Below are 20,473 nucleotides of genomic sequence, written 5' to 3'. Positions count from 1 at the left end.
GATAAAGGTAGGTGTAATTGTCAGGTGAAGGTGCTAAATTGGGGGAACGCGAACTACAACAAGATTAGGGAAGAACTGAAAAATATAGATTGCAGACAGATTTTGAGGGCAAATCAACATATGGTATGTGGTAGGCTTTCAAGTACAAGTTGCTGGGAACTCAGGTCTTGCATGTTTCTGTAAGGATGAAAGATAAGTATGGCAAGTTTAGGGAACTTTGAATAACTTTGTGAGCCAAATCAAAAAGGAAAAGGGAGCATTTATTAAAGATTGGAGGCTGGGAACACACGAAGTACGGGTGGAATATGAGGAAAGTTGAAAGAAACTTAAGCAAGGACTCAGGAGGGCGAAAAGAGGTCATGCTAAGTCATTAGCCAACAGGATTAAGGAAAATCCCAAGGCTTTTTATATGTATGTATTATATATATAATGCACAAGAGGGAGCCAGGGAGAGGGTTGGCCCACTCAGGGATAGGGGAGGGAATTTATGTGTGGAGCCAGAGGAAATAGGTGAGGTATTAAATGAGTACTTTGCATTAGTATTCCCCATGGAAAAGGACTTGGTAGATGATGATCTGGGGAAGGGTGTGTAGGTAGTTTGGATCATGTTGAGATCAAAAGGGAGAAGGTATTGCAGGTCTTAAAAAACATGAAGGTAGACAAGTCCCCAGAGCCTGATGGGATATACCGCAGAATACTGAGAGAGGCAAGGGAGGAAATTGCTGGGACCTTGGGGGAAATCTTTGTGTCCTCTCTGGCCACAGGTCCCAGAGGATTGGAGAATTGCCAATGTTGTTACTTTGTTTAAGAAGGGTGGCAGGGATAATCCAACTAATTACAGGCCAATGAGCCTTGCACAGTGGTAGGGAAATTATTGGAGAGGATTCTTCAAGACAGAATTTACTTTCAATTGCAAATTGGTGGGCATACTGGCAAGAGGCAACATGGTTTTGTGAAGGGAAGGTCATGTCTTACATAAAACAGAACATGACAGCACAGTACAGGCTCTTCGGCCTTCAATGTTACGCCGACCTGTGAAACCAATCTGAAGCCCATCTAACCTACACTATTCCATTATCATCCATATGTTATCCAATGACCATTTAAATGCCCTTAAAGTTAGTGAGTCTACTACTGTTGCAGGTAGGGCATTCCATGCCCTTACTACTCTGAGTAAAGAACCTACCACCGACATCTATCACTATCACCCTTCAATTTAAAGCTATGTCCCCTCGTATTAGCCATCACCATCCGAGGAAAAAAGGCTCTCACTGTCCACCCTATCTAATCCTCTGATCATCTTGTATGTCTCTATTAAGTCACCTCTTAGCCTTCTTCTCTCTAATGAAAACAGCCTCAAGTCCTCAGCCTTTCCTCATAAGATGTTCCCTCCGTAGCAGGCAACATCCTGGTAAATCTCCTCTGCACTCATTCCAATGCTTCCACATCCTTCCTATAATACGGTGACCCAACTGTACACAATACTCCAAGTGCGGCTGCACTAGAGTTTTGTACAGCTGCAACATGACCTCATGGCTCCAAAACGCGGTCCCTCTACCAATAAAACCTAATACACTGTACGCCTTCTTAACAACCCTATCAACCTGCATGACAACATGACAATGGCAGAACTCTTAAGATTACTGATATGCAGATGGATCTGGGTGCACAGGTACACAAGTCACTGCAAGTGGCAACGCAGGTGAAGAAAGTCCATCAACAAGGCATATGGCACGCTTGACTTCATCGGCTGGGGCATTGAGTTTAAAAATTGGCATTTAATATTGCAGTTTTATGGAACCTTAGTCAGGCCACATTTGGAATATTGTGTTCATTTCTGGTCGCCACAGTACCAGAAGGATGTGGTGGCTTTGGAGAGGGTACAGAAAAGATTTACTAGGATGTTGCCTGGTATGGAGGGCATTAGCTCTGAGGAGAGGTTGGAGAAACATGCATTGTTCTCACTGGAATGAAGGAGCGACCTAATAGAGGTCAACTAGATTATGAAAGGCATGTGGACAGTCAGAAGCTTTTCCCCAGGGTGGAAGAGTCAGGGCCGTAGGTTTAAGGTGCATGGGGCAAGGTTTAAAGGTGATGTACGAGGCAAGTTTTTTATTCGAAGGTTGGTAGGTGCCTGGAACTCGCTGGCAGGGGATGTATTGGAAGCGATACGATAGTGGTTTTAAAGGGCCTTTTGGTAAATGTACGAATAAGGTGGGAACAGAGTGATACAGTCCCCGGAAGGGTAAGGGGTTTTAGTTGTGACATGCAGCATGCCGGTGTGGGCTTGAAGAGCCGAAGGGCCTGTTACTGTGCTGTAATTTTCTTTGATCTTTGTTCTTTTGACTACCAGGAAATGGTGGAGGAATGGGTGTCGTTGAGCTGGGATGAATGTCAGGGACTGAATGGCCGTTTCCATTAGATTAGATTCCCTGCAGTGTGGAAACAGGCCCTTCGGCCCAACAAGTCCACACCGCCTCTTGCAGCGTCCCACCCAGACCCATCCCCCTATAACCCACACCCCCCTGAACATTATGGGCAATTTAGCATGGCCGATCCACCTAGCCTGCACATCTTTGGACTGTGGGAGGAAACAAGAGCAACCGGAAGAAACCCACACAGACACGGGGAGAATGTGCAAACTCTGCAGACAGTCGCCCGAGGCTGGAATTGAACCCGGGTCCACTGAGCTACCATGCCACCCATGTTGTAACGCTTCTAAGATTTTGTTCTCTATGATTTTGGCTTTAAGTAAATTTTGTTTGTTATGTACATTGTTAAGTGCTTTAGAATGTTTTAGTTTACTAAAAGTGCTCTGATTTTATTCTTCAGGTTTTCGCTATGGTAGTGACATTATCCCGTTTTCACAAGTAGATCAAGAGCAGATGAAGTATAAAACAGATGGGAAATGCTTCAGTGTTCTTGGATTTACCAAATCTGCACAGGTAAATGTTAATTTAAAAAATGTGCTGTGTTCCTCAGAGTACACTTAACATAGAACATTACAGCACAGTACAGGCCTTTCGGCCCTCGATGTTGTGCTGACCTGTCATACCGATCTCAAGCCCATCTAACCTACACTATTCCATGTACGTCCATATGTTTGTCCAATGACGACTTAAATGTACCTAAAGTTGGCGAATCTACTACCATTGCAGGCAAAGCGTTCCATTCCCTTACTAATGGAGCTCTTTTTGAAAGGTGTGTTCAGGAGGGTTTCCTAACTCAGTACGTTGACAGGCCAACGAGGGGAGAGGCCATTCTAGACTTGGTGCTCGGAATCGAGCTGGGGCAGGTATCAGATCTTGTGGTGGGAGAGCATTTTGGTGATAGTGACCATAACTGCCTCACATTCTACATAGCTAAGGAGAAGGAGAGGATTAGGCAAAATGGGAGGATATTTAATTGGGGAAGAAGAAACTATGATGCGATTAGACATGAGTTAGGAAGCATGGACTGGGAGCAATTGTTCCATGGTAAAGGCACTATAGACATGTGGAGACTGTTTAAGGAACAGTTGCGAGTGATGAATAAATATGTCCCTCTGAGACAGGCAAGAAGGGGTAAGATAAAGGAACCTTGGATGATGAGAGCGGTGGAGCTTCTCGTCAAAAGGAAGAAGGTAGCTTACATAAGGTAGAGGAAGCTAGGGTCAAGCTCAGCTCTAGAGGATTACAGGCAGGCGAGGAAGGAGCTCAAAAATGGTCTGAGGAGAGCCAGGAGGGGGCACGAGAAAGGCTTGGCAGAACGAATTAGGGAGGACACAAAGGCATTTTACACTTACGTGAGGAATAAGAGAATGGTCAAAGAAAGAGTAGGGCCGATCAGGGATAGCATAGGGAACTTGTGTGTGGAGTCTGAGGAGGTAGGGGAAGCCCTAAATGAGTTTTTTGCTTCTGTCTTTACAAAAGAAACGAACTTTGTAGTGAATGAAACCTTTGAAGAGCAGGTGTGCATGCTGGAATGGATAGAGATAGAGGAAGCTGATGTGCTGAAAATTTTGTCAAACATTAAGATTGGAGGAATTGTGGGGAACCTTATCGAACGCCTTGCTGAAATCCATATACACCACATCAACCGGTTTACTCTCATCTCCCTGTTTGGTCACCTTCTCAAAGAACTCAATAAGGTTTGTGAGGCATGACCTTCCCTTCACAAAACCGTGCTGACTATCCCTAATCAATTTATTCTTTTCTAGATGATTATAAATCCTGTCCCTTATAACCTTTTCCAACACTTTACCAACAACTGAGGTAAGACTCACTGGTCTATAATTACCAGGGTTGTCTCTACTCCCCTTCTTGAACAGGGGAACCACATTTGCTATCCTCCAGTCATCTGGCACTATTCCTGTAGACAATGACAAGTTAAAGATCAATGCCAAAGGCTCGGCAATCTCCTCCCTGGCTTCCCAGAGGAACACAGGATAAATCCCATCCGGCCCAGGGAACTTATCTATCTTCACCTTCTGAAGGATTTCTAATACCTCTTCCGTGAGAACCTCAATCCCACCTAGTCTAGTAGCCTGTATCTCAGTATTGTCCTCAACAACATTGTCGTTTTCTAGAGTGAATACTGTTGAAAAATATTCATTTAGCGCTTCCCCTATCTCATCTGACTCCACACACAACTTCCCACTACTATCCTTGATTGGGCCTAATTCTTCTTTTGTCATTCTTTTATTCCTTAAATACCTATAGAAAGCCTTAGGGTTTACCCTGATCCTATCCGCCAACAACTTCTCATGTCTCCTCCTGGCTCTTCTCAGCTCTCTGATTTAATTTGAAAGATTTAATTAACGCTGCTGTGACTTTCAAGAAAATAGCTCACTGAAACCTTAGTCATGGAGTTAGACAGGATAGGAACAGGCCCTTGGCTCACAAAGACGAAACTGTACTAATCCCATTTGCCTGCATTTAGTAGATTATCTACAATGCCTTGGCATTTTAATCTGCAATGGTATCTGCAATGCTGGGGACCACTGGAGGAGGCCGAGATTCATCATCTACTCGGCACTTCTGGCTGAAGATTGCTGTGAATGCTTCAGCCTTATCTTTTGCATTGATGTGCTGGGCTCTTCCATCATTGAGGATGGGGATATTTGTGGAGCCTGCTCCTTTTTCTTTGAATTCCAATCTCACCATCTGCCGTGGTAGGATTCAAACCCAGGTTCCTAGAACATCAGCTGGGTTTCTGCATTAATAGTTTAGCGATAATACCACTAGCCCATTGCCTACCCTACTGAATTTCTTCAGCAGTTTTGGTTTTGTTTCAGTTTTTCAGCCTTGATATTTCTTTGTTTTAATTTATTCTAATGTTGATCGTAGACAAAGTGATGGAAGAGGCTATTGATAGGTCTTTCAAGCAGAAACATGGTTAACGGAGAGACTGTGATTCTATGAGACAGGAACAGCAGCTGAATAAAGTCAGTAATAGCCCAAAGACTGGGATAAATTCAAGTTATGGGACGGCCCAGTGGTATTATCGCTAGACTATAAATGCAGAAATCCAGCTGATGTTCTGGGGACCTGAGTTCGAATCCCATGATGGCAGATGGTGGGATTGGAATACAAAAGAGAAGCCTGGAATTAAGAACCGACTGATCACCATGAAATCATTGCTGATTGTTGGAAAAACCCATCTAGTTCAACAATCTCCTTCAGGGTAGAAAATCTGCCACCCTCCCCGGGTCTGGCGTATATGTGATTCCAGACCCGCGGCAATGTGGTTGACTCTCAACTGCCGTCTGAAATGGCCTAGCAAGCCACTCAGATGTATCAAACGCTACAAAAACTCAAAGAAATGGACTGGATGGATTACCTGGCATCGACTGAGACACCAGAAAAGACAACAGCAGAACCAGCCCTGTCAACCATGCAAAGTTCTCCTCACCTAACATCTGGGGTTTAGAGCCGAAATTGGGAGAGCTGCTCACAGATTAATCAAAGCCACAGTCTGACATAGTTATACTCACAGAATCATACCTTACAGACAATGTCCCAGACACCACTGTCATCATAGATAATAAAATGTGAGGCTGGATGAACACAGCAGGCCAAGCAGCATCTCAGGAGCACAAAAGCTGACGTTTCGGGCCTAGACCCTTCATGAGATCTCTGATGAAGGGTCTAGGCCCGAAACGTCAGCTTTTGTGCTCCTGAGATGCTGCTTGAGCTGCTGTGTTCATCCAGCCTCACATTTTATTATCTTGGATTCTCCAGCATCTGCAGTTCCCATTATCTCTGATACTATTTTAACCACTGTCATCATCCTTGGCTATTTCCTGTCTCACTGGCAGGACAGACCCAGCAAAGGGGGTGGCACAGTGGTTTACAGTCAGGAGGGCATTGCTCTAGGAGTCCTCAACATTGACTCCAGACTCCATGAAGTCTCATGGTGTCAAGTTAAATAGGGGCAAGGAAACATCCTGCTGATAACCACATACCGTCTTCCCTCGGCTGATCAGTCAGTACTCCTCCCTGTTAAGCAACACTTAGAGGAAGCACTGAGAATGGCAAGGGCACAAAATGTACTCTGGGCGTGGGATTTCAATGTCCACTACCAAGAGTGGCTTGGCAGCAGTACTATTGATTGAGCTGGTCAGGTCCAAAAGGACATAGCTGCTAGACTGGGTCTGCGGCTGGTGATGAGGGAAAAACATACTTGACCTCATCCTTACTAATCTGCCAGCTGCAGTTGCATCTGTCCGTTACAGTGTCAGTAAGAGTGACCATCGCAAAGTCCTTGTGGGAAGGAAGTCTCACCTCCATTATGTTATGTGGCACTATCACCATTCTAAATGGGGTAGACTTTGCACAGATCTAGAAACTCAAGACTGGGCATCCATGAGGTGCTATGGGCTGCCAGCAGCAGCAGAATTGTACTCCAACACAATCTGTAACGTTATGACCCCACTCACTGTTTACCATCAAGCCACAGTAGCAACCCTGGTTCAGTGAAGAGTGCAGGAGGGCATGCCAGGAGCAACACCAGGCATACCTGAAGATGAAGTGTCAACCTGGTGAAGCCAGCAAACAGGACTACTTGCACACCAAACAACGAAAGCATCAAGTGACAGACAGAGCTAAGCAACCCCACAACCAATGGATCAGATCTAAGCTCTACAGTCCTGCCACATCCAGTCGTGAATGGTAGTGGACAACTAAACAACACTGGAGGAGGAGGGTCCCCAAATATCTCCATCCTTAATGATGGAAGAGCCCAGCACATCAGTGCGAAAGATAAGACTAAACATTCGCAGCAATCTTCAGCCAGAAGTGCCGAGTGGATGATCCATCTCAGCCTTCTCCAGTGGTACAAAGCATTAAACATACCAGTCTTCAGCCAATTCAGTTCACTCACGTGATATCAAGAAATGGCTGGAGACACTGGATACTGCAAAGGCTACAGGCCCTGACAACATTCTGGCAATAGTCCTGAAGATTTGTGCTCCAGAACTTGCCACTGCCCTAGCCAAGTTGTTCCAGTACAGTTACACACTGGTATCTACCCGACAATATGGATAATTGCCCAAGAATGTCCTGTATACGAAAAGCAGGACAAATCCAACCTGGCCAGTTATCGCCCCATCAGTCTACTCTTGATCATCAGTAAAATGACAGAAGCTGTCATCAACAGTGCTATCAAGCAGCACCTACTCAGAAATAACCTGCTCAGCGACGCCCAGCTCCTGATTTCATTACAGCCTTGGTTCAAAAATGGACAGAAGAGGTGAATTCCAGAGGTGAGGTGAGAGTGACAGCCCTTGATGTCAAAGCTGCATTCTACTGAGTGTGGCATCAAGGAGCCCTAGCAAAACTGGAACCAGTGGGTATCGGGGGCAAACGATCCGGTGGTTGGAGCCCTATCTGACATATAGGAAGACGGTCATGGTTGTGGGATGTCAATCATCCCAGCTCCAGGACATCTGTGCAGGTGTTCCTCAGGATAGCGTCCTTGGTCCAACCATCTTTAGCTGCTTCATCAGTGAACTTCCCGCCTTCATAAGGTCAGAATTGGGGATGTTCACCAATGATTACACAATGTTCAGCACCATTCGTGACTCCACAGACACTGAAGCAGACCAACTTCACATACAACAAGATCTGGACAATGTCCAGGCTTGGGCTGACTATTGGCAAATTACATTCGCGCCACACAAATGCCAGGCTATGACCATCACCAAAAAGAGCCAATCTAACCACCACCCCTAGACATTCAGTAGTGTTACCATCACTGAATCCCCACTATCAATACCTGCGGGGTTACCGTTGACCAGAAACTCAACTGGACTTCCACTCCCTCCACCACCAACGCTCAGTAGCAGCAGTGTGTACTATCTACAGGATGCACGGCAGAAATTCACCAAAGATCCTCAGACAGCACCTTTCAAACCCATGGACCCTTCCATCTAGAAGGACAAGCAGTGGATATATGGGAACACCATCACCTCCAAGTTCCTGCCCAAGTGAGTCACCATCCTGACTTGGAAATATATCACATTCCTTCACTGTCCTTGGATCAACATCCTGGAATTCCCTCCCTAATAGCATTGTGGGTCAACCCACAGAAGGAGGAATGCAGTGGTTCAAAAAGGCAGGCTCACCACCAGCTTCTCAAGGGGCAGCTAGGGATGGGCAAGAAATGCTGCCCAGCAGGCACTGCCCACATTCCCAGAAATGAATTTAAAAAATCCAGCAGAGAAAGACTAAAACGATAATAAGGATGGAGAAAATAAACCATGAGGGCAAACCAGCAAGCAACATAGAAACTGAGAAGCACTTCTTTAAATATGTTAAAAGGAGGAGTGAAGTCAGTGATATAAGCCCCTTAGAAAATGAACCTGAGGAGACGGTTGTGGGAAACAAGGAAATGTTTATAGTGGAATATATTTCAAACATTCCATTAAAACTAAGGGTTTCTGGGGAGGCATTACGTAGTATTACCATAAGACACAGAGGTGGAAATAAGGCCATTCGGCCCATCGCGTTCACTCCGTCATTTAATCATGGCTGGTGTGTATTTTAACTCCACTTACCCGCACTCTCCCCGTAGCCCTTAATTCCTTGCGAAATCAAGAATTTATCGATCTCTGCCTCGAAGACATTTAACGTCCCGGCCTCCACTGCACTCCATGGCAATGAATTGCACAGGCCCACTACTCTCTGGCTGTAGAAATGTCTCCTGTCTTCCGTTCTAAATTTACCCCCTCTAATTCTAAGGCTGTGCCCACAGGTCCTAGTCTCCCCACCTAACGGAAACAACCTCCCAGCATCCACCCTTTCTAAACCATGCATTACCTTGTATGTTTCTATTAGATCTCCCCTCAACCTTCTAAACTCTAATGAATACAACCCCAGGATCCTTAGCCGTTCATCATACGTTACATAGAACATAGAACATTACAGCACAGTACGGGCCCTTCGGCCCTCGATGTTGTGCCGACCCGTCATACCGATCTCAAGCCCATCTAACCTACACTATTCCACCTACGTCCATATGCTTGTCCAATGACGACTTAAATGTACCTAAAGTTGGCGAATCTACTACCGTTGCAGGCAAAGCGTTCCATTCCCTTACTACTCTCTGAGTAAAGAAACTGCCTCTGACATCTGTTCTATATTTTTCACCCCTCAATTTAAAGCTATGCCCCCTCATGCTCGCCGTCACCATCCTAGGAAAAAGGCTCTCCCCATCCACCCCATCTAACCCTCTGATTATTTTATGTGTGTCAATTAAGTCACCTCTCAACCTTCTTCTCTCTAATGAAAACAGCCTCAAGTCCCTCAGCCTCTCCTCGTAAGACCATCCCTCCATACCAGGCAACATCCTAGTAAATCTCCTCTGCACCCTTTCCAAAGCTTCCACATCCTTCTTATAATGCGGTGACCAGAACTGTACACAATACTCCAAGTGCGGCCACACCAGAGTTTTGTACAGCTTCACCATAACCTCTTGGTTCCGGAACTCGATCCCTCTATTAATAAAAGCTAAAACACTGTATGCCTTCTTGACAGCCCTGTCAACCTGGGTGGCAACTTTCAAGGATCTGTGTACATGGACACCGAGATCTCTCTGCTCATCTACACTACTAAGAATCTTACCATTAGCCCAGTACTTTGCCTTCTGGTTACACCTACCAAAGTGCATCACCTCACACGTTAAACCTACCATTCCAGGGATCATCCGTGTCAATCTCTGCTGGACACGCACCAGCGCCAGTATGTCCTTCCTGAGATGTGGGGCACAAAATTGGACACAGCATTCTAAATGGGGCCTAACTAGAGCTTTGTAAAGTCTCAGAAGCAGATCGCTGCTTTTATATTCCAACCCTCTTGAGATATGGTGAAGCTGTACAAAACTCTGGTGCAGCCACACTTGGAGTATTGTGTACAGTTCTGGTCACCGTATTATAAGAAGGATGTGGAAGCTTTGGAAAGGGTGCAGAGGAGATTTACTAGGATGTTGCCTGGTATGGAGGGATGGTCTTACGAAGAAGGGTTGAGGGACTTGAGGCTGTTTTCATTAGAGAGAAGAAGGTTGAGAGGTGACTTAATTGAAACATATAAAATAATCAGAGGGTTAGATACGGTGGATAGGGAGACCCTTTTTCCTGGGATGGTGACGGCGAGCACGAGGGGGCATAGCTTTAAATTGAGGGGTGAAAGATATAGGACAGATGTCAGAGGTAGTTTCTTTACTCAGAGAGTAGTAAGGGAATGGAACGCTTTGCCTGCAACGGTAGTAGATTCGCCAACTTTAGGTACATTTAAGTCGTCATTGGACAAGCATATGGACGCACAATGAATAGTGTAGGTTAGATGGGCTTGAGATCGGTATGACGGGTCGGCACAACATCGAGTGCCGAAGGGCCTCTACTGTGCTGTAATGTTCTATGTTGTATATAAGTGACAACATAACATTCGCTTTCTTAACCACGGATTCTACCTGCAAGTTAACCTTTAGAGAATCCTGGACTAGCACTCCCAGATCCCTTTGTACTTCGGCTTTCTGAATTTTCTCACCGTTTAGAAAATAGTCCATGCCTGTATTCTTTTTTTCCAAAGTGCAAGACCTCGCATTTGCTCACGTTGAATTTCATCAGCTATTTCCTGGACCACTCTCTTAAGTTGTCTAAATCTTTCTACGGCCTCCCCACCTCCTCTGTACTACCTGCCTGTCCATGTAACTTCGTATCATCGGCAAACTTCGCCAGAATGTCCCCAGTCCCTTCAACCAGATCATTAATATATAAAGTGAACAGCTGCGGCCCCAACACTGAACCCTGCGGGACACCACTTGTCACCAGTTTCCATTCCGAAAAAGAGTCTTTTATCCCAACTCTCTGCCTTCTGCCAGACAGCCAGTCCTCAATCCAAAGTGGTAATATTAGACAAACTAATGGGGCTTAAGGCAGACATGTCCCCTAGGCCTGATGGCTTGCATGCAAGGATCCTAAAAGAGGTAACATTGTAAAATCATTGGCAAGCATCCTGACTTGTGACCTCATGAAGCGTGGGGAAGGTCATTAATGAAGGTCATTTGATAGGCGGGCCAAAGAACTGCATGTGGAACTCTTGCAGAGATATCCTGGAGCTGAAATGACTGACCTCCAACATCCTGAATCATCTTTCTATGTACCTAGTAAGACTCTAACCAGTGGAGAATTTTCCCCCGATATCCATTGATTCCAGTTTTGCTCAGGCTTTCTGATACCATACTCAGCCAAAGGCAGTCTTGATTTCAAAGGCTGTCACTCGCATCTTACCTCTGCAATTCAGCTTTTTTGTCCATGTTTGGACCAAGGGATTAATGAAGTCAAGAGCTGGATGGCCCTGGCAGATCCCAAATTGGGTATCGCTGAGCAAGTGCTGCTTGACAGCACTGTCGATAACACCCTCTATCACATTACCAAAGATTGAGAGTAGACTGAATGGGGCACTAATTGACCTGATTTGTCCTGCTTTTTGTGTATGGAACATGCCTCCCGCTCTTGTTACCCTTTTCAGCCTCGACCTGTTTGCTGTATTTGCAGCCTCCTCCACCGTACAGGCAACCTTACATCACTTTCCCTCCTACTGCAGCCTCCTCAACGCCTTCTTTTCTTCTGAACTTCTGTCCTTGCCCTCCCCCACTCCATTCAGTCTTATCTTTGACAAATCCCCCTTTCAGCCACTCTTCTCCCATACCACATCAGCCTGACAGATGTTTCCCAACCTGAGGCTTCAATTCCTGGTGGCAGATGACCACTTCACACCTATCCTTTGTGAAAAAAGGCTTTTCACCAATCCCATCAATGCATTAAGGCTTCTCACCTATGCTGCAAAAATTGTTGCTGATGGGTCATTGTGAACCACTCTGTGATCAGAGTAGTTGCTCATTGATTCTGCCCATTCTAATAAAGGTTGACTGCTCTCTGATTTTTTGACCCTCGCCAGATTTAATTTTGCATTGTGTTTTAGGGAGCACTTGAGGCGAATTTGCTTTCTCCACCAGTGTATTTTGAGTTCTGGTCAGTCATTTTGATTATTTACATGTCCTGAAGAGGATTTTGGCCACCTACCTTAATATCAATGTTTGTGGCTTGGTTTTATAATGCTGTTCTGAAGCACCTCGGGACATGAAAATTCTAACCTGTAAAACTTTATAAATATAAGTTAAATTCAAGTTGATGTTACTTTCTTTTTAAATGAATTGCAGGTTTTGCAGCGTTATTATGTTGGACGCCAGGTGCTGCAGGTGTTTGCTGCAAAGGATGATGAGGTGAGGCTTATGTTTGTCAGCCTTAATTTAACCATCGTGAACTTAAATATGTTTTCCCAGGTGCCATTCTTTCTGTTTCCTTCAGCGTTTCCATTTTGTTCAGTATGATTATCCATGGAAAATTTATTCATCAAATGTAAGAAAAAGTTTAAAATGTTGAAACATTGAGCCTTGCTTGGGGGATTCTGTTTTGAGGCTGAATGAACTTGGAAATCTATCAGCCACTTGCTGTCAGTAAATGAATAGCAAGAACCTTTTTCCCAGAGTGGGGGACACAATTACTGGGGGTCATGAGTTCAAAGTGAGAGGAGGAAAGTTCTTTACACAGAGGATGGTGGGTGCCTGGAACGCGTTGCCAGCGGAGGTGGTAGATGCAGACACGTTAGCGTCTTTTAAGATATATTTGGACAGGTACATGGATGGGCAGGGAGCAAATGGACACAGACCCTTAGAAAATAGATGACAGGTTAGACAGAGGATCTGGATCGGCGCAGGCTTGGAGGGCCGAAGGGCCTGTTCCTGTGCTGTAATTTCCTTTGTTCTTTGAATGTGCACAGTAGAGAAATTTGGACCAAAAATGATAGGAATATGGTTGCTAAAGATTAGTTGAATGATGTGTGGATGAGTGTGGCATCAGACTGGTGGTAAAAATGTTAGGGAAGATGTGATGCCAAGGGTTGCCAGGGGTAAGCTTTGCCCTTTTTATTACTGATGCCTCTCTCTACATTCTTTGTTTCAGTTTCAGTTATTTCTATTAATTGTACCCCCACGTATGACATAGAACATAGAACATTACAGCACAGTACAGGCCCTTCAGCCCTCGATGTTATGCCGACCTGTCATACCGATCTCAAGCCCATCTAACCTACACTATTCCATGTACATCCATATGCTCATCCAATGACGACTTAAATGTACCTAAAGTTGGCGAATCTACAACCGTTGCAGGCAAAGCGTTCCATTCCCTTACTACTCTCTGAGTAAAGAAACTACCTCTGACATCTGTCCTATATCTTTCACCCCTCAATTTAAAGCTATGCCCCCTCGTGTTCGCCGTCACCATCCTAGGAAAAAGGCTCTCCCTATCCACCCTATCTAACCCTCTGGTTATTTTATATGTTTCAATTAAGTCACCTCTTAACCTTCTTCTCTCTAACGAAAACAGCCTCAAGTTCCTCAGCCTTTCCTCGTAAGACCTTCCCTCCATACCAGGCAACATCCTAGTAAATCTCCTCTGCACCCTTTCCAAAGCCTCCACATCCTTCTTATAATGTGGTGACCAGAACTGTACGCAATACTCCAAGTGCGGCCATACCAGAGCTTTGTACAGCTGCAGCATAACCTCATGATTCCGGAACTCGATCCCTCTGTTAATAAAAGCTAAAACACTGTATGCCTTCTTAACAGCCCGGTCAACCTGGGTGAGCACGAAACATAGAAGCACAATTTGGCCATTCAACCCATTGACTCTACTTCACTTTTCAATCATGGCTGATATGTTTCTAACCTCACTCTCCTACCTTCTCCCTGTAACACTCGAACCCCTTGCTGATCAGAACCAATCTGGCTGTGTCTTAAATGCAATGACTTGGATTCCACAGCTCTCTGCAGCAATGAATTTCACAGATTAACTGCCCTCTAGTTGAAGAAATTCCTCCTCATTTCAATTCTAAAGGAGTCGTCCGTTCAACCTCCATGTCCCCTCTCGGCCTCTCAGTTTTCAGTAAGTTTCCATCCATCTCTCCCCTCATCCTTCGAAGCTCCATCGAATACTGACCCGGAGTCGGCAACCATTTTTCATATGAAAAGCTCTTCATTTCTGGGATTATTCTTGTAAACATCCTCTGGACCTCCTCCAACGCCAGCAAATCCTTACTTAGATGCCACGCCCAAAACAACTTGGGGGCAAAATACTGACTTGGATTGAAAATTGGTTGGCTGACAGGAAACAAAAAGTAGTGATAAACGGGTCCCTTTTGGACTGGCTGTCGGTGACTAGTGGGGTACCACAAGGTCCGGTGCTGGGACCGCAGCTGTTTATAATATACCTTAATGATATGGACGAAGGCATTAAAAGTAATATTAGCAAATTTTTTGATGACACAAAGTTGGGTGGCAGTGTGAAATGTGAGGAGGATGTTATTAGAATTCAGAGTGACTTGGACAGGCTAGGTGAGTGGACGGATGCATGGCAGATGCAGTTTAATGTGGATAAATGTGTGGTTATCCATTTTGGTGGCAAGAACAGGAAGGCAGATTACTATCTCAATGGAGTCAAGTTAGGTAATGGGGAAGTACAACGAGATTTAGGTGTTCTTGTACATCAGTCAATGAAAGCAAGCATGCAGGTCCAGCAGGCAGTGAAGAAAGCTAATGGCATGCTGGCCTTCATCACAAGAGGAATTGAGTATAGGAGCAAAGCGGTCCTTCTGCAGCCGTACAGGGCCCTGGTGAGACCGCACCTGGAGTATTGTATGCAGTTTTGGTCTCCCAATTTGAGGGAGGACATTCTTGCTATTAAGGGAGTGCAGCGTAGGTTCACGAGGTCGATTCCCGGAATGGCGGGACTATCATATGTTGAAAGATAGGAGCGACTGGGTTTATATACTCTTGAGTTTAGAAGGATGAGAGGGGATCTGTTTGAGACGTGTAAGATTATTAAGGGATTGGACACTCTGGAGGCAGGGAGCATGCTTCCGCTGATGGGTGAGTCCAGAACGAGAGGACACAGTTTAAAAATAAGGGGTAGGCCATTTAGGACAGTGTTGAGGAAAAACTTCTTCACTCAGAGTGTGGTGGATATATGGAATGCTCTGCCCCAGAAGGCAGTGGAGGCCAACTCTCTGGATACTTTTAAGAAAGAGATAGACAGATCTCTTAAAGATAGTGGAATCAAGGGTTATGGGGGTAAGGCAGGAACAGGATACTGATTGTGGATGATCAGCTATGATCATAATGAATGGTGGTGCTGGCTCGACGGGCCAAATGGCCTACCCCTGCGCCTATTGTCTATTGTCTATTAACTCTCAGTATTCCAAATGCGGTTTGACCCGCGGATTTTAATTTTTTAAAATTCATTCATGGGATATGAGCATCACTGACTGACCCAGCAAGGTGACCTCGGGAAGGTAGTCGTGAGGCTCCTTGATAAAATAGAGACAAGTATTCAAATAGAATTAAAGAGTCACTAGGAAAATGATGGGTTGATCAGGAAGAGCCAGTGTGGATCTCTAAAGAGGCTGTGTTTAGCTTACGTGCTGGAATTTCTTTGAAAACATCAATGAGAATAATGCTGTTGACGGAATCTACATGAACACTGAGTAAGAATTCAATACAGTACTGTACAATAGATGACCCTGGCACTGAGCCTGACCTTACCCTGTGGCAAAGAAAGGAAAGGGGGAGAATAGGAGAGCAATTGTAGTGCGGGATTCAACAGTATGAGGCACAGACAGGTAGTTCTGTGGATGCAAATGAGATCAAAGGATGGTATGTTGTCTCCTGGGTGCCAGGGTCCATGATGTCTCCGATTGTGTCTTCAAAATCCTTAAAGGGGAGGGTGAGCAACTAGCAGTCCTGGGACACATCGGTACCAATGGCATTGGTAGACAAAGGACTGAGAATGTGAAAAACGTGTTCAGGGAGTTAGGTTGGAAGCTGAAGTCCAGGTCAAACACGGTAGTTATCTCTGGATTACTATCAGTACTACGTGATAACGAGGTAGATGATAGGGAGAGACTGCAGCTAAGCATGTGGCTACAGGGCTGGCATAGGAGGGAGGGCTTCCATAATGTGGATAATTGGAACACATTCTGGGGAAGATGGGACCTGTACAGTAAGGGGGGTTGCACCTGAACCGGAAGGGCACAAATATCCTGGGAGGGAGGTTTGCTACAGCTTGTAGGGGATGGTTTAAACTAGTTTTGTAAGGGGCGAGGAACAGGATTTATAATTCAGGGGATGAGGTATTCGGCCTTCCAACAGACACAACAGGGAGTGAGGCGGTTTGTAAAGAAATGCGGTCGATGGTGCATAACTGCGGACACCGAGATGGTTTGAGGTGTGGACACTTCCGCCATCTACAATCCGACCCCACCACCCAAGACATTTTTCCATCCCCACCCCTGTCTGCTTTCCGGAGAGACCACTCTCTCCGTGACTCCCTTGTTCGCTCCACACTGCCCTCCAACCCCACCACACCCGGCACCTTCCCCTGCAACCGCAGGAAATGCTACACTTGCCCCCACACCTCCTCCCTCACCCCTATCCCAGGCCCCAAGATGACTTTCCGTATTAAGCAGAGGTTCACCTGCACATCTGCCAATGTGGTATACTGCATCCACTGTACCCAGTGTGGCTCCCTCTACATTGGGGAAACCAAGCGGAGGCTTGGGGACCGCTTTGCAGAACACCTCCGCTCGGTTCGCAATAAACAACTGCACCTCCCCAGTCGCAAACCATTTCCACTCCCCCTCCCGTTCTTTAGATGACATGCCCATCATGGGCCTCCTGCAGTGCCACAATGATGCCACCCGAAGGTTGCAGGAACAGCAACTCATATTCCGCTTGGGAACCCTGCAGCCCAATGGTATCAATGTGGACTTCACCAGCTTCAAGATCTCCCCTTCCCCCACCGCATCCCAAAATCAGCCCAGTTCGTCCCCTCCCCCCACTGCACCACACAACCAGCCCAGCTCTTCCCCTCCACCCACTGCATCCCAAAACTAGTCCAACCTGTCTCTGCCTCCCTAACCTGTTCTTCCTCTCACCCATCCCTTCCTCCCACCCCAAGCCGCACCTCCATCTCCTACCTACTAACCTCATCCCACCTCCTTGACCTCTCCATCTTCCCTGGACTGACCTATCCCCTCCCTACCTCCCCACCTATACTGTCCTCTCCACCTATCTTCTTTTCTCTCCATCTTCGGTCCGCCTCCCCCTCTCTCCCTATTTATTCCAGAACCCTCACCCCATCCCCCTCTCTGATGAAGGGTCCAGGCCCGAAACGTCAGCTTTTGTGCTCCTGAGATGCTGCTTGGCCTGCTGTGTTCATCCAGCCTCACATTTTATTATGTTGGATTCTCCAGCATCTGCAGTTCCCATTATCACGAACAGAGGCCACTTTGGATTTGGTGCTTGGCCATGAACTGGGTCAAGTGTTAGACCTGTTGGTAGGAGAGCATTTTGGCGGCAGGGATCATAACTCTGTTTCTTTCACGATAGTCATGGATAAGGACAGGTACATACAGCAGGGTAAAGTTTACAATTCGGGGGGGAAGGGTAATTACAATTCAGTTCGGCAAGAACTGGGTAACATAAATTGGGGACAGGTGCTGTCAAGGAAGAGCACCACAGAAATGTGGAGATTGTTTAAGGAATGCATACTGCATGCACTTGATATGTTTGTCCCTATCAGGCAGTAAAGATGCGGCCGAGTGAGGGAGCCATGGCTCTCGAGAGAGGCCGAACGACTGGTTAAGAGGAAGAAGGATAATTATGTAAGGTTTAGGAAAAGAGGAATGGAAAAGGCACAAAGGGATACAAGTTAGCCAGGAAGGAGCTGAAGAAAGGGCTTAGGAGAGCTACAAGGGAGCATGCGAAAACCTTGGCGGATAGGATTAAGGAAAACTCCAAGGCTTTTTACACGTAAGTGCAGAACAAGAGAATGACCAGAGAAAGGGTAGGGCTGATCAAGGATTGTAAAGGGAATTTGTGCACAGAGCCTAAAGAGACAGGAGAGGTCCTGAATGAATACTTTTCTTCGGTATTCACAACTGAGAGGGACCTTGTTGTAGAGGAGAACATTGTGAAACAGGCACGTAGGCTAGAGGAGGTTGATGTTAGTAAAGAACCATAGAACCCCTACACTGTGTAAACAGGCCCTTCAGCCCAACGAGTCCACACCAACCCACAGAGCAGCCCACCGAGACCCATACACCTCCAACCCACCTAACCTACACATTCTTGAACACAATGGGCAATTTAGCATAGCCAATCCACATACCCTGCATATCTTTGGACTGTGGGAGGATCCCTGAGCACCCGGAGGAAACCCATGAAGATGTGCTAGGAATTCTGAGGAAGTTAAAGATAGATAAGTCCCCTGGGCCTGATGGGATTTTTCCAAGGATTCTATGAGAAGCGAGGGACGAGACCGTAGGGCCTTTGGCGATGACCTTTCCATCCTCACTGTCCACGGGTATAGTGCCGGAAGGTTGGAAAGAGGCAAACGTCATTTCCTTGTTGAGAAAAAGGAACAGGGATAACCCTGGAAATTACAGACCAGTTAGTCTTAAGTCAGTGGTGGGCAAATTATTGGAAAGGGCCCTGAGAGACAGGATTTATGATCACTTGGAAAGGCACAGTTTGATTCGTAATAATCAGCGTGGATTTGCGAGGGGTAGATGATGCCTCGCAAGCCTTGTTGAATTCTTTGAACGGGTGACCAAATACATGGATGAAGGTGGAGCAGTGGATGTGGTATACATGGATTTAAACATAGAACATAGAACATAGAACAGTACAGCACAGAACAGGCCCTTCAGCCCACAATGTTGTGCCGACCATTGATCCTCATGGATGCACCCTCAAATTTCTGTGACCATATGCATGTCCAGCAGTCTCTTAAATGACCCCAATGACCTTGCTTCCACAACTGCTGCTGGCAACGCATTCCATGCTCTCACAACTCTCTGCGTAAAGAACCTGCCTCTGACATCCCCTCTATACTTTCCACCAACCAGCTTAAAACTATGACCCCTCGTGCTAGCCATTTCTGCCCTGGGAAATAGTCTCTGGCTATCGACTCTATCTATGCCTCTCATTATCTTGTATACCTCAATTAGGTCCCCTCTCCTCCTCCTTTTCTCCAATGAAAAGAGACCGAGCTCAGTCAACCTCTCTTCATAAGATAAGCCCTCCAGTCCAGGCAGCATCCTGGTAAACCTCCTCTGAACCCTCTCCAAAGCATCCACATCTTTCCTATAATAGGGCGCCCAGAACTGGACGCAGTATTCCAAGTGCGGCCTAACCAAAGTTTTATAGAGCTGCAACAAGATCTCACGACTCTTAAACTCAATCCCCCTGTTAATGAAAGCCAAAACACCATATGCTTTCTTAACAACCCTGTCCACTTGGGTGGCCATTTTAAGGGATCTATGTATCTGCACACCAAGATCCCTCTGTTCCTCCACGCTGCCAAGAATCCTATCCTTAATCCTGTACTCAGCTTTCAAATTCGACCTTCCAAAATGCATCACCTCGCATTTATCCAGGTTGAACTCCATCTGCCACCTCTCAGCCCATCTCTGCATCCTGTCAATGTCCCGCTGCAGCCTACAACAGCCCTCTACACTGTCAACGACACCTCCGACCTTTGTGTCGTCTGCAAACTTGCTGACCCATCCTTCAATTCCCTCGTCCAAGTCATTAATAAAAATTACAAACAGTAGAGGCCCAAGGACAGAGCCCTGTGGAACCCCACTCACCACTGACTTCCAGGCAGAATATTTTCCTTCTACTACCACTCGCTGTCTTCTGTTGGCCAGCCAATTCTGTATCCAAGCAGCTAAGTTCCCCTGTATCCCATTCCTCCTGACCTTCTGAATGAGCCTTCCATGGGGAACCTTATCAAATGCCTTACTGAAGTCCATATACACCACATCCACAGCTTGACCCTCATCAACCTTACTAGTCACATCCTCAAAAAACT

The 20,473-nt window shown here is 46.0% G+C and overlaps 1 protein-coding gene across 1 annotated transcript in view; it reads left to right on the top strand.

Annotated features, from left to right (window-relative positions):
• xrcc5 (X-ray repair complementing defective repair in Chinese hamster cells 5) overlaps nt 1-20,473 on the top strand; it is a 296,785-nt gene that overhangs the window by 169,455 nt on the left and 106,857 nt on the right. Inside the window, exons 9-10 of the mRNA XM_059647633.1 lie at nt 2,833-2,945; nt 12,700-12,762. Of these exons, the coding sequence (XP_059503616.1) occupies nt 2,833-2,945; nt 12,700-12,762 (176 nt within the window). The remainder of the gene's footprint in view (nt 1-2,832; nt 2,946-12,699; nt 12,763-20,473) is intronic.

The sequence above is a fragment of the Stegostoma tigrinum genome, chromosome 7 (genome assembly GCF_030684315.1).
Source record: "Stegostoma tigrinum isolate sSteTig4 chromosome 7, sSteTig4.hap1, whole genome shotgun sequence".
NCBI classification, from domain to species: Eukaryota; Metazoa; Chordata; class Chondrichthyes; order Orectolobiformes; family Stegostomatidae; genus Stegostoma; species Stegostoma tigrinum.
Note: the sequence above shows the minus strand (reverse complement) of the source record. Positions and strands in the feature narration are given on the sequence as shown.